A 14191-nucleotide genomic window follows, 5' to 3' on the forward strand; every position below is an offset into this window, starting at 1 on the left:
ATTTGTAGGCACCACTAAATGACATCTAACTGCGGTGTTTCAGCCACGTACTAATTGCCTACATATTTTTTTGGCTGGTAAAGAAACTCCACGAATAATGAAAAATACCACGTGACTGCGTTCCCACCCGCATCATAAAGCCGAACCTCAAATAAGCTCATTAAAATCAACTGCTTTACCTGTCGCAAACTCAGAGACAGCGCATCAACTTGATAACAATGCTGAAGGAGCACCAACAGCAGGTTTCTCGGCTTCTCAGCTATTTCTTCCTCACATTTCTACGCCACACTTATTATCCGTATCTGAAGGCCGACTGATCGCATTAATAACAAAAGCCCATTGATAACGCGGCCGTAGCGCCGCTATGACCACGCACGAAACGCGAAAATCAATGGAGTAGGCATAGAATGTTTCAAAATCTCGGCTCTGCTCGCACCGCATCGAAAGAGTGCGCACGCAGATATACTTCGCGCTAGAAACTTGGTTCACACAAAACACAAATTAAAGTGCAGGTTTTTTTTTTCTTTAGAGTGTATACGTGCTGTAAAAGCCGGCTCATTGGCAGTTGAATCCACTGCCTTTGGTGTTAATTAAGGCGCATTTAACTAAGGCACTCGAACACACAAGCTTTGATAGGAGTCGAACCCGTAGCCTTTGATGTTAACTAGGACGAATGTAATTAAGACACTGATAATTAGGATATAGTAATTAAGGCACTCGAACCCGCGACCTTTGGTGGGAGAAAACAATAGGAAGTAACAACGCATGAGGATGAAAATGTCAAGTAATTTAATTAATGTCTCGTGAGCACGCAGGCTATCGCCTTCACCCTCTTTAGCGTATGCTAATGTGACTGTCGACGTTTGAAGAAAGTACTGCGAATATACAAACCTCTTTCATCTTTTTCACAAAATTTTATACTTTTGGAGATGGTTGTTGCTTCATCACCGATAAACTTGTTGATTATTTAACTTTCACTGATTAAAATGTTGACTGTTAACTTAAAGGCTATATGTTTCAATCGCGTAATTGAAGTCACTCACTCATTCCCTCATAGCTGAAACTCACTCTCTTCGACTTCCACTTAATAACATTTTGACTACTCACTTTAGAATTAATTTCCAAATTGTGGAATTCAAGTCACTCTCTTATTAATGCACCCTCACGAACTCTTGCCGTTTTCTGTCTTGAAGCTGTGTGATGTTCTTGCGCTGTTTGAGTTTTTGAAGCTGAATTTTTATTTGCGTCGACTCAGAGCGAATCCGTTTCAAGCCGGTCACAGTGCACTCATTTAAGCGTCGGGTCCGCAGGAAACATTACGTGCAGTCGGAATGTGCCGGACCTCCGAACCCGCCCTGTCCCGCATCCACGACCATCACCGGCTTCACGGGTTCCATCCAGGACGCAGACAGTGAGTGTACTGTGGCCATCGAGCCATTTCGCCATTTTTTTCGCTGGTATACAACATTGGAGGACCGCGTCTACTGTGAAGAAAATGTTCTGATGCAGCAGATCTTTTGCTTGGCCCTGTTCTTTAGATAAACTAATATTGCAACGTCCGTCCAGTCGATGTGCATTTTTTCGTGTTTGCTTTCCGTGCCACAATAGTTAAATCAGTGTGCCTGAACAATTAACTCAAAGAAAAGCTCTGCTACGATTTGTTTTCTTCAAATGGCGCTGTGTCATCTCCCAAAGCAGCCTTAATCCTAGCATCACATGCGTCAACCTCATAGCAGTAGCAACACGCGTACCACGGATGATGTCCCTCTTGGGGATGTGGGTTTCTGCGTCTGCGTTTTTCACACCATAATACTTATACCACTTGCGATATAGCAAAAGTTGTGAGACATGAGCAGCCATTTGCATACAGAATGTACAGTGACCTGTTCTTTATTGTAACACCCTTGATGGAACATTTTCAGCTTTCAGCCGCTATTTCTCTCGATCAAATATCACAGCGAAATCACGCTTTTTATTCAACATGAGGGATATTGATCATTATTTTGTCCGCCCATATTTAGTCGTTCTTTCGCAAGGAAACACAAATTAAACTGTGAAAGTATGATTAGTGTTCATGTTCATTTTACCGTTCAAAGCATCTTTGTTTTTCTTTAAGGAACAAGTTGGATGACAAAAAAGAAAGTCGCGTGGAAAACATGAAGCAGGAGCAATACGCAGGAGTGGCACTGACGTCACTTAGCCTCACCCTCGCCTCAGGCTTATGGGGCAGCTTCTCCTTTCCATCGCCCTTTTCGTCCTTCTTAGCTTCCAGACGGTGCAAGCGTGACTTTTTTTTTTTTGTTGTTGTTGTTGCTCATCTCGAAACCGAGAACCCATCCTCTGTTCTTTGCGCTCTTTTCCATGCATAGGCAACGCTAAGAAGGCTAGAGAGACTCCTCGCAGTCCTCGCACTTGCTGCCGAAAAATGGTGCGCCACATTTGAAAGAGGTGTGTGCCACGTAATCACGCGTTTTTGTCACAATATGTTAAATATTTATTACGTGAAAGGCGTTGCAGTTCGTAGTTTATATACCAACAAATGAGTGGAATTATACGTTTTTGCGACCGGCGACCACAGTGCACCGCTTGCGCTCACGACTGAAACGTAGTATATGTCGCATAATGGAAGCCCAAAAGTGCACAAATAACACATGATTTGACGTAACTTTCCGTCCACGAGTTGTATCTGTAATTTGTCAATTTTTTTCTTTTTTTTTTTTTGTAAAGAGAGTAGCAGATTAGAGCATCTGCGCTACGAGACGAGTGTCGTTTATGCAATTAGAAGAAGGAAGTCGCGTGGGGACAATAAAGAAAAGAAGATGATGCACATGCATCGATTGCATGCTCACTGTTCTAGCCGGTTCCAGAGCTTTGGCCACGGTGGACCGAAAGCTGTTCGGTGCCTCTTGAAGCTTCGTTGACCTGCAGTAGTGTTTTGGCTGAGTATCGTGTGGTTACAGGTGTCTCACTAACCTTACTTTAGTCCCTGATTTATTAGCATTCCTTGCATCAGCCGTCTTGGGCTGATTTAGACCAATTTTCCTGGCCAGGCGCGGTCCGCTTGGTCAGTATCCCTGCCGCCTAATGAATTGCCTTTAGATTTAGTGTTTCGCTGTGGCATCAGCACCATTCCTTTGGCGCTTATGCCTACCAATGGAGGTTTCATTAGGCTCACAAACCCACAAGCTGTGCAGAAGGAACTTAAGACCATGTCCAATCACTTCGAAACCATCACTGAAGTGCGAGTGTTCAGACGGGAGGTATAGTGTGTCGGTCACCCGACCAGACCTGTTTTGAAGACCTACTGAAATACACTTTATTCGCTTCCACACCGGTCAGTACTTTTATCCCGCCACATTTTGCGTGCATTAAGCGTCCTATACGGAGCGTAGACTCCCGCTTAAGTCCAACTGAAACACTGGACAAGCTCTCCGCAGCAGGCGTCATTGCTATTTACCGTTGCAATGGGCTTGTAAATAACACGAGGATCCGACTGAATCAGTAATCGCAACGTTTGTGGGCACATCATGTCCCTCAGAAATAAAGGTGTTGCCTCTTGTGTTCCGTGTAGAACCACTCGCGTCACGACCAATCCAGTGTAAGAATTGTTGAAGATTCGGGCACAGCGCAGGAGGATGCAAGTCGAGCTTGCGTTGCCGCACCTGTGGAGATGGTCATTCTTCAAGTGAGTGCTCCGCTCAATCTCAAAAGTGCTGCCTCTGTGGGGGAGCACACCCAGCAGACTATTCGAACTGCTCAGCTCGCGCTCAAGAAATACAAATTCTTGAAATAATAGACCGCCGTCGCTGCTCCCGAAGAGATGCAATTGCACTTATTAAACACAGGGCCTTCGGGTACTCTAGCATTACAGCACGCAACACTACAAGCGTGGATCTTAATCTCTCCGAAGCAATTGACTCTGCTGTGGAAAAAGCAATGGCTAAAGCTATGTATAAATTGATATCCGGTCTCTCTGATTGCTTAGCGCAAATCATTTCCAATCAGATAATGCAAATAATGCTGTCCACTAGGACACCAATGCAGTCCCCAGTATCTAACGCCACACCTCGAATGCCTAGCAACGAGGTAGAGACGCCTTCTGCATTTGTAGATCAGTCGACAGGCACTACTCCGCTAGTCCAACCATGTGAGGATGAGTCGTCTTATTACGACACCTTTTGTGTCACAGTTATGGAACTTGACAGTCGAGCTCCCAAACGCATGGGATCCCCAATTTCTACGATTATGAAACCAAAATTAAAAAAAGAGTCAGCCATCTTCTATGATTAAAGAAAGTATTCTAAAGGCGCCAGTTGTCGCTGCTGTCAGATCAACACCATTGGACAGTTGAAAGTACTGCAAGGAAACTGTCGCTCCATATTTTCAGCTTTAACAGATTTATCTTGCCTATCTAATCAACATATCTCACATGACATACTTCTTCAAGACACTTGGCTTTCACCAGAGGAAAATTTTCATTTGAAATGTTTTCGGTCTTTCCGATTAGGTCGACAGGCGTGGGGTGGAAGATTACTGATACTTGTTTCCAGTAAAATTTGTCACAAGGCAAACATATATTTTCAAATTATGGACACCGACTGCGAAATTTTGGCAATAGATTTATGTCTCCCAGGGTAACATTCCCCCCCCCCCCCCCATTTTCAATTACAAATGCTCATTTCCCCACCGGTGTGCAAAGTACGCTTCAACTTGATAGGGCTGTGGCTGCCTGTAGAAAAGAAATTTTGTTTGCAGAGGATTTTAATTCGCATAACGTGTCGTGTGGGCTAAAAACAGATTTGTGTGGTAAGCGACTAAGGGAGTGAACTATTGGTAGCCACTTTTCATATCAGAACCCAGGACAAGTAACATCTGCGAGAGGTCACTTCCATTTGGTGTTAGATTTAACATTTTGTAGGGCTGGCATCAATGTTTCATCGTGTTTAGCGGTTGACTCAGCAATCAAGAGTGATCATCTTCCTGTGTCATTCGAAAGCAGTTGTACAATTACATCTTTAGAATACCAGGCGTGCACATAAATGTAAGACTTCCTTGCATTCAGAAGTTTCGAAACTTGCCAATGACAATGATAAGGAAATCGCTCCAACCATGTGCTCAGTTCTAGAGAGTTCCCGCAAGCAAGCTGAATTTATCATTCCTTCGGCTAAAAGCACCTCTTGTCGTTGGTGGATTGATGAGTATATGCGGGACCATAGAAAAAGAAAAGCCGCTTGTAAAATGCTTCTGCATAATCAGTGCCCGACACACTGGAAGAATTCTCAGCTTCACGCTGGTGTATTTAAGCGTACTGTTAATCGAGCCAAAGATGAATATGATATTAGGTATTACGGTTATCTATCAAACTCAAAAAGATAAGTGTGCTCTATTCGCATTTCTTCGTGCTAGGAAGGTGCTACCCTTAGGATTAGACTAGATTGTTTTGACCCCGCAAGAATTGAGCGCTTCCCTTGCAGAGATTGCGAAAGGCTTAGAAAATCGGTTTACAGCCCAGCTTCCGACTAATCATTTTGCATTAGATCCTTCGGATCGCTTCACTCCAATTTCTCTATCTGAGCTAAATGAGACTGCACTATGCTTGCCGAATACAGCCCCTGGCCTTGACAGAGTCACAGTTGGAATATTAAAAATATTGTTACAGGAATTGCCTAACGTTGTTTTATTTAGACCGGGTAAATTATTCAATTGAAAATGCTTGGATTCTGTTACAATGGGAGCTTGCCAAAGTAATAAGCATGCTTAAGAAAGAAGGAGGAGGGTATGTACTGGAGAACATTAGGCACATTTCAGTTACATCAAACGTGGTAAAATTAATTGAAGGGCTTCTTCACCTTCGTATCATGACATTTATTAATGATAATTCCATTCTTAGTCCCTGTCAGATTGGTTTCAGTGCCGGCTGCACCCTCTGGCATGCCCACGTCGACTTAGAAAGCCGAATACAACTCGCTCGACATCATAAGCAATACGCTGCCTTATTGACGCTCGATATCGCTAAAGCTTACGGTACCGTGGAGCACACTGTATTGATGAATCGGTTAATTTCATGTGGTGTTCCTTGGTATGTAGTAGCGTGGATTCACTCATTTTTAGGTAAAAGAGAATTATATTGCTATAAAAGCGGCCTTTCTTCTTCTAGGTATAAACAAACGAGAGGTGTACCCCAAGGCTTCCCCCCGGTGCTTTTTAATATTCTCATGAGCACACTCTCTTTCATCAATAAGCAACAACTTATAACAACTTATGCTTATGCAGACGGTTTTGCATTTTTCGCGTCTGCAAGCGACATCCACACGCTATACCAATGACTGCAAACTTACCTTTGCGCTCTGGAGAGGTCATCAGATGTTAATCAGTTTTTACTCAATGCCAGCAAATGTGCTATTCTCGTCTTTCCTATACGTGACACAGTGCACATCTCATTATCATACCACCTTCAAGACATACCACAGGTAGAATCTGTTAAATATGGTCGAGCCCGCTTATAACAAACCTGAGCGTCACGCGGCGTCTGTGCGGTATATGGTGAAGTTCCTATTTTCTACAACTTTAAAAAAGTGGCTAGTCAAAACACAAAATTTATTTTCTTGCAATGAAGTCCGTGATGATCGTCTGTTTCCGCAGTGCAAATCCGACGACGGCGATCTCCAGTGTATTTAGAGCAGAGGCGTGCTCTTCGCCGCGGTCCTTGGCACACACAAGTTGCCTGAGCCCCTCTATGTAGCCCATTGCTACAGGTGCTCTTATGGGTTGGTTCCGAAGTTTCATCGTCATCCGGTTACTCCGCGTCGCTCTCCGCCCGCACTTCGCAAACGATGTCTGTGTACGGTTCCGCGATATCAGCGTCTTCATCAGAAATGATCTTACCGACCAGTGTTGTGGCCCCCCATGGCGGAGTCTACGACGCACTGCCACAAATCGCCGCCGGACTGATTCGGAAGCATCAGGATAGGCGTCAGGCACTGCGTCGACGAAGCCGGCCTTGCGGAAACAGTTCCGCACCGAAGCGGCCGTCACTTCCGCCCGGCCGTCACCTCCGCCTAGGCCTCCTTCGCCATCTCAACGGCTGAATACAGCGAAACTCAAAGCGGCAAGTCGGCGGCCGGGCGGTCAAAAGCAATGAGCAAGCGCTCCACAATGCGGCCCCTATAGGATGCCTTAAATGCTCATATTATTCCCAAATCAAGCGACTGCACTTTCCAAGTGGTATTGGGCGGCAAGAAAAGTAGAGTAACTGCCGTCAGACGTGGTGCGCTGAGCAGTAGTCGAGGGCGAGTAGCACGCGCCTGCCTTGCCTCTGCATGTCGCGGTCAAGCTCGCCCGGCCACTCTGCGAATAAATCGCGCGTCATCCACGGCTTAGTACTGTGCCTGTAGCGCACGGGTACATAGCTCCGTAAGCAACGCGGCTTCTTTGATTTTCCGTTTACAAAGGGCACGCGCCGGTCGCTGCCAACTATATTAGTGCACAGAAGTACTGTAACGCGCACTTTACTGTGCTTGCCGCCAGCGCATGAGTCGCCTTTCGTGGCGTGCGTCTTGTCCGGCAGCATCTGACAAAATAACGCAGTTTCGTCTGTGTTATACACGTCCTGCTCCGCGTAGCTTGCAATAATGGCTTTGTTTCTTACAAACAAAGTGGCAACGTCTTGCTCACTTACCAAAGCCGCCTCGCCGACAATCGATTTAAAAACAAGTCCATGCTGCAATTTGAATAGATGTAGCCAGCCATTGCCTGGGAGAAGTCAAGAAAATGTAGCAGAAACGCAATGCTTTTGGCTTTGCCCAGCATCATTGGTCCACTTATCGGAATGTTGCGAGCCCGTGCGTCGACGAACCACTTAAGCAACGCGTCCTCTGTTCAGGCGCTTTTTGTTCGTCGAGTCGGCGACAGAGTTGGCGATCTTTTCCTTGTTCTTTAGAACCGTCGAAATGGTTGATTTCAACACGTTGTACTTCTTCACCAACTCGATGTTTTTATCACCTTGAGACAGTTTCGTCAAAATTGCTCGCTTCGTTGCCATGTCCAGCGCTTTTCGTTTCGTCACCGCTGCAGGCACGGCATTCCCGTCCGCCATCCAGAATGCAGCTCGGGTCTGAGTAGATCGAAGCGCGGAAGCACCGACAGCCTTTTTTGGCTATGAAGCGAAAGCTACGGGGGCGGAGCTTTCGCACATGGCTGTATTCGTACGCAATGTAGTCCGGGCGCACTCGGCACCGGTTTCGGTTTCGCCAACCTCGCACAACCTCTCTAGTCAAGGCAGATACAATAACTCCGGGTGAATCAATGTCTATTCACATACGATATGTACTAAGTTCTTAATAGCCAGCATCGCAGCCTGTGTCGCAGCTCCGCAGCAGCCGTATGACGAAGCGCCACCGACGCTGCCGTCGGTAGAGCCTGCGCAGGAGTCAGCTCGCTCACTCGTTTGTACGTGCCGATGGTTGCGATTTCCAGAGGGGCTCGCTTGGTTTCCGAGCAGGCGCTGGAAAAACTTTTTTGAGGTGCTTCAACAGTCTTTAGTTGCTAAAGTTTGTCAAGAGCCCATAGGCTGTTGACTAACTAAGGGGAGTTGATTGGCGGGCCAGCAAGCGACGCACACCCTCCAGAAGACACGGGCGACATTTTGCGTTTGATGAACGTGGAAAACGTGCGACGGTCTCGGGTGTGCAAAAACTCGAAAGAGCAAACTTTTTAAAAGTACAATAACATACCAATATTTGACTGGTGAATATTACATATTTCAATTTAGGCGCTGTAAAAACAAAAAAAAAATTGAGGCTTATCAAGGTTAAGCCCAGTGGATGCTTCGCATCCACTGGCCTTAATTTTAGCGTATCCTTAGCGTTTGGAGGCATCTTGACCGCATACACGCCCGGCGCAAAGACGCTGGCGCGGTTGCGGGCACAGAGACTGACGCGACGGCGGGCGCGCGCCGCTTCATCCCTGGCGTGACGTCACATATCACGTGATGCAGCGATGGTGGCGCCGCCGCCGCGTACGCGCGACGGCGCGAACCGAAGCGTGGAGGCCTCCGCCGGGCGACGTCCGACGGCGCTATATGAGGCCCCATCTGCAGCCGGTGTGACGTCATCACGTGACGTCACATCATGTGATCTCACTTCAGGGTCAATGGTGGCCACCGCCGGGAGGCGACCGACGGCGCGATATGAGGCCCCATCTGCAGCCTGTGTGACGTCATCACGTGACGTCATGTCACGTGACCCCACTTCAGGGTCAATGGTGGCCACCGCCGGGCGTCGCGCGAAGGCCCGAAACCTACGTTAATATGCTTCGCATAAAAAGATATTGTTTCCTATTTCCCACGTAAGAAAACGCGAGCAAAACTGCGGGACTACTTCCAGCAGCGGTGAAAGAGGCGCGCTTAGTTTCTATAGCCTTCGCTTCATAGCCAAGAAAAGTTGTCCGCGAGGCCTGCTTCGCGGTTACGGTCGAAAAATAAAAGTTCTGAACTTTAGTCGGCGGGCTGTAGCGCGGCTGCCGAGATGGCGAGGGATATGCAAGAAAGAGAGAGGGGATGGGAGCGGAGTTGCGATGAAGGGCGACCTTGGAAGGCGACACTCTTGGGCAGCGCGTGACGGCGGGGAGAAGGTAACGGTATAGTGTTCCAGAGTAATCTAGTGCGGGGCACGAAACGGATAGTTCGCCTGGGAGAAGGCTCGGGAAAACAGACTGCGCACAAAGCGAAGGGGTCGTCGTTCTTTCGCGTCGCGGCGCCGGGTGTATTGCGTCCGTTCGCTGCAACCACGGAGGAAGGAGAATACTAGGAGGGAGCGTCACGTGACAATTTTGAAGCCTAAGCAGAAAAAAATTAGAGGAATGGGATGATGGGAAATAGGCCCTCACGTCATAGACAAGCGGTAGCTTTAGTCAGCTCGCTTTGGTTACGTCTGCTGCGAGGGTCTTGGAATATGCGCACATAGTCGGCGTGGCATACGCACGCCGAGTTTGTGTGAAGGAATTCAAGTGTGAGAAGCAGGCGAGTCTGTGTTATGTCAGTCAGGTAAAGCACCGAACCACCATGCGGATCACCGCTTAAGCAAGCAGCGGACAGGCGTCAATGCAGTAGCGAACAGAGGCGTCGGCATTATGCCCAACAACCCGCCACGCCCACGTAAAGGACGACTGGTCGCGTTTCGGGCCGGTTTCAGGGAAACGAGGAAACCTTTCGCCCTGCAAACGTGCCAAGGCAACCAAGCCGACCTTCCGACTGCGATTCATCGCGTTTGAGGGCATCTTCTGAGAAACGACAGGATGTCTTTCGCCCCTGCAGACATGTGCAGGCGCTGAACCGAGCGTCCAGGGTCCACAGCGACTGCTCTTGCAAGTGAACAAAATTGTCCCATCTTGTGCCCAACGATGGAATGGCGAGCCGGGGACCCCGGCCATATTTGAGGCCCACTGTTGTGGCAGACGGTCCCAGTCGACGGTGTCGTTCCGCCCAGTGCCTTATGCCTCTCAGCAGGCCTGCGAGAACCCAATAGGCAGGTCTCAACAGCGTAACGACGTCACACCACACAATCTTACAAAATAGTGCACGTAAATCTCAACGAAAGGCGACGACTTCGGCGTTTAGAGTGCAGGGTAATACCATTTATTTATTTCACAACGAAAGACACACAACAGCACCTTTTACTAAGCAAACACGCGACAAATAACTATTCTTCGAAAGATCTGGTCTCATCCTATTATAGGTGCTAGGCAGCGGGACAAAAATTAGCAAGAAAATACCCACCGAAGCTTCAGGTACGCAACAGCTGATTTGACGAAAGAATGGACCACGTGGTCATGCTCTGGACGGTTTTCGAGGTGAAAGCGCCGGCTAACTGCAGTGGTAAGCGCAAGTGACGCTTTGAAAATTATGTCGCCAAGGGTCTGGCTCCGCAGTCTTTCTCCACGTTTCAAGGCACTGCATTTGAAGCGAAGAACGGTGGCCGTGGTAGCAGAAACCTACGCGTTGTACTCCCTACGCGCCACCGTGCCTTTGACGGCAGGCGCCAGTAAGCCACTAATTGTTAACACGTACCAAACGAACACGAATGGTCCGGCAACAATGTGGGCCTATTCCTGCCCAAACGGCACCGCGCACAAGGTCCCGGCGAGCGTTAGGGGCGGTTTCAGAGGAGGTTGGCTTGCCGAGGCTATCAGAATCACGTGAGGCTGCCTCCTAATTTTTTTTCTTCCTCCATAGCTGTAACCGATCGGCAGCGCTCGAAGACGTTCGTTATACGTGCGATTTGATGCCGTTGAAGTAATGTATGTTTTGACGGTCGCACGACTTTACTTCGTTTTAAGCGAAAGTTCGTCTTAAATGGGGATGTTATAAGAGGTCTGGAGTGTACCTTGGTATCGTTTATAACGCCTCTCTCAAATGCCGCCCGCACATAAATCATGTTACTGGAAAAGCTACGCGTGCCATTGGCATATTGCATGAGCTGAGCAATCATTGAATAGGATTGAGAAGAGGTAAACTCCTAATGATATATCGTATGTACATTCGCGCTGTATGAGAATTTGGGTGCGTGCTCTTCTCTGGAGCTCCAGCCTAAAATTCCGTCCTCTAATTCTGTAAGAAAGAGAAGCGTTACGTTTGTGTTCCCTAATTTGTTGCAAATTCTCTTCTTTATCTAGAATCCCGTGTTCCTCTTCTTTCGTGCAGGTTCGGGCTTTTGACAGTGTAAGCGTTCTTGAGAATTTATGAATCACAGCTGCCGACATTCTCAAACAATATTTATTCCACAGCCTGCGTTGTTTTTTCGTATCATCTGGCCGCGCTTACATACTCCGCAAATTACATTCGTGCAAAAATTGCTGGCTCTTTGGGCATGCCCATATACGATATACTTCCGATTCCCGACACAGCTGTTACTACGGATATTCAATTCGATGACATTTTTCCAAAAAATGAAAAATTACTTCCACATCGTATTCCAGAAGGTATATTACAAGATCACTTATAGAACCTTCAAACAAACATCGTAATTGCGACAAATGCTTCGCAATGTGAAAAAAAGTCAGGTATAGAAACATTTCCCCCGATTCTCGATTGGACATTTTCTCTTCGGCTGCAAGATTTGACACCGATCTCTTTAGTTAACTTAATGACAGTGGTGCTGATATTACGCAAATTAGGACCATAAATTATGTCAGCCGTGGTAATCACTGATAAATTATCATTGTGCTCATCCCTTACTGCTTCTCGTGATTCTCGCGTAATGAGGACGTTTCATTCATTGCTACCTTGGTTCTTGAGAAGCGTGCGTTTAATTTTGGTGCCTGGCCATAAAGGGTTTAATTATAAATGAAGTTGCAGATTCTCTAGCCAAGGCATCGATTAGTGGCCCGATTCTCCCTTATTGCCCTTTGATTGCTCACGTCACTACTGCTAGATTTCGCAGGAGTGTCATTATGCAGGCAGAATCAGGCTCCGCAATTACCAACTCTGTGGATTACCGACATCTTCTATACCCATGATACAGAGATTTTTCCCAAACACGAAAAATCTAAGTGTCCATCACGAGGCTGCGCTGCTGTATACCTACGTTGAACTTCTATCTACACAGATCTGGTCTGGTCCCCTCTGATTTTTTCTTATTCTGTGGCGAAGCGGAGATAATAGACCATTTCGTGTTGTCTTGCCGACGTTTTTTTTTTTATGTCATAAGAAAACGATTACTGGAAATCCCGCTTAGCAATATTGGCCTAAATTTATCAGTGCCTGTGATCCTGTCTTCTGGAGCCTCCATTAATGGGTCCAGTCACAGAAATGTTTGCTTGGCAATCCAAAATGACCTAATCAAAACCAATCGATTACCATGTTAGACTGATCGTACCCCCTCCTCACCATAGCTTTATTTATTTATTTATTTATTTATTTATTTATTTATTTATTTATTTATTTATTTATATCGAAGCTTTCATTGCCTGTTCCTTCGTCTTTCCCACTGCATCTGCTGCTGCTGTCATGCACACAGCGTCGGGGGGTGGGGAGTGGAGGTCAAAGCGTGCGCGTACATGTCCGGAGGTAATCAGAGAGGAAAGGCGACGCTATAGAAACACGTTTTCACCCCACTGCTGGATGGATGGGTGTTATGAGCGTCCCCTTTGGAACGGGACGTTGGGTTGCACCGCCAAGCTCTTGCTATTATACTGCCTAATGTCCTACCTAGGTTAAAGAAAGGAAAAGAAAAAAAACCACCATGAACGCCCACAAACAAATTTCCTGAGCCCCTATAGTGAACCTTGCTTTTGTACGTCTCCGTTTTTTGTCGTTTCCCTACTTTCATTCCACCAATCTTCCAATCACCTCTTACTAATCTCTGTTGCGGACATACTTACTTTACCCCTGCTCTCGCTGAACCCAAGGGCTTCAAAGAGGCCAGTGGTGTCTAAATCGACCGCTGGGCAGATGTCTTTACATTCTAATAAAACATGCGCCATCGTTTCCCTAGCTTTACCGCAGCAAGCACATGCTTCTTCTTCCATCTTAAATCTCGCTTTATAGGTGCGTGTTCTAAGGCACCCCGATCTCGCTTCGAAAAGTAATGCGCTTCCCTTTGTGTTATCATAAATTGTTTCTTTACTGGTTTCGTTTTTTCCTCTTAAGTTAAGTAGTTACTCATGGCAGGTTTCTTTTCCATTGCCGCCACCCATGAGATTATTTCAGCTTCTCTGACTTTCCGCTTGACGTTCTTCGCTGCTGTGTTGCTCACCCTGCAGGCCACATACTGGCTGGTAAGCTGCCTAGTTATTTTCCTCCACTGCAGTTAAAATTGTTCTTTTCTCCTTGAAGTCGATCAAAGTCTCTTCAAGATGATTATCGGCGTTGATGAAGCAGGAGGCAGGTTGGAGGTAACAAAACTTGAAGATATAATGCAACGAAAATATTTACACAGTCAAATCCAGAGTTAGCAAAAGAACACTGATGCAAAACACACAAGTAAACAGCGCCTTACTCTCCTACTTTTTCTTAAGTTAGAGCCTAGGACAACTGTCAATACATACGACCAACCGAGTCTCACTGTTCTACCACTAAGTGGTTACGGCTCAGACTAGCATTGCATCGTATGGAGTCTTACTGCTCTATCAGGTTTAGTGATTACAGCCTAGACTGAGGAACAAGCACCTCGTCTCGATTGTTATAGGTGAAAGA

At 46.7% G+C, this 14191-nt stretch overlaps 1 protein-coding gene across 2 annotated transcripts in view; it reads left to right on the forward strand.

The window, feature by feature from the left end:
• Positions 1–14191, forward strand: part of LOC142588542 (uncharacterized) — a 320432-nt gene that overhangs the window by 210738 nt on the left and 95503 nt on the right. For both annotated transcript variants that reach the window (XM_075700384.1, XM_075700386.1), the window contains exon 6: positions 1311–1411. In XM_075700384.1, coding sequence (XP_075556499.1) covers positions 1311–1411 — 101 coding nt within the window. The remainder of the gene's footprint in view (positions 1–1310; positions 1412–14191) is intronic.

This window comes from Dermacentor variabilis, chromosome 7, assembly GCF_050947875.1.
Source record: "Dermacentor variabilis isolate Ectoservices chromosome 7, ASM5094787v1, whole genome shotgun sequence".
In the NCBI taxonomy this organism is placed as follows: Eukaryota; Metazoa; Arthropoda; class Arachnida; order Ixodida; family Ixodidae; genus Dermacentor; species Dermacentor variabilis.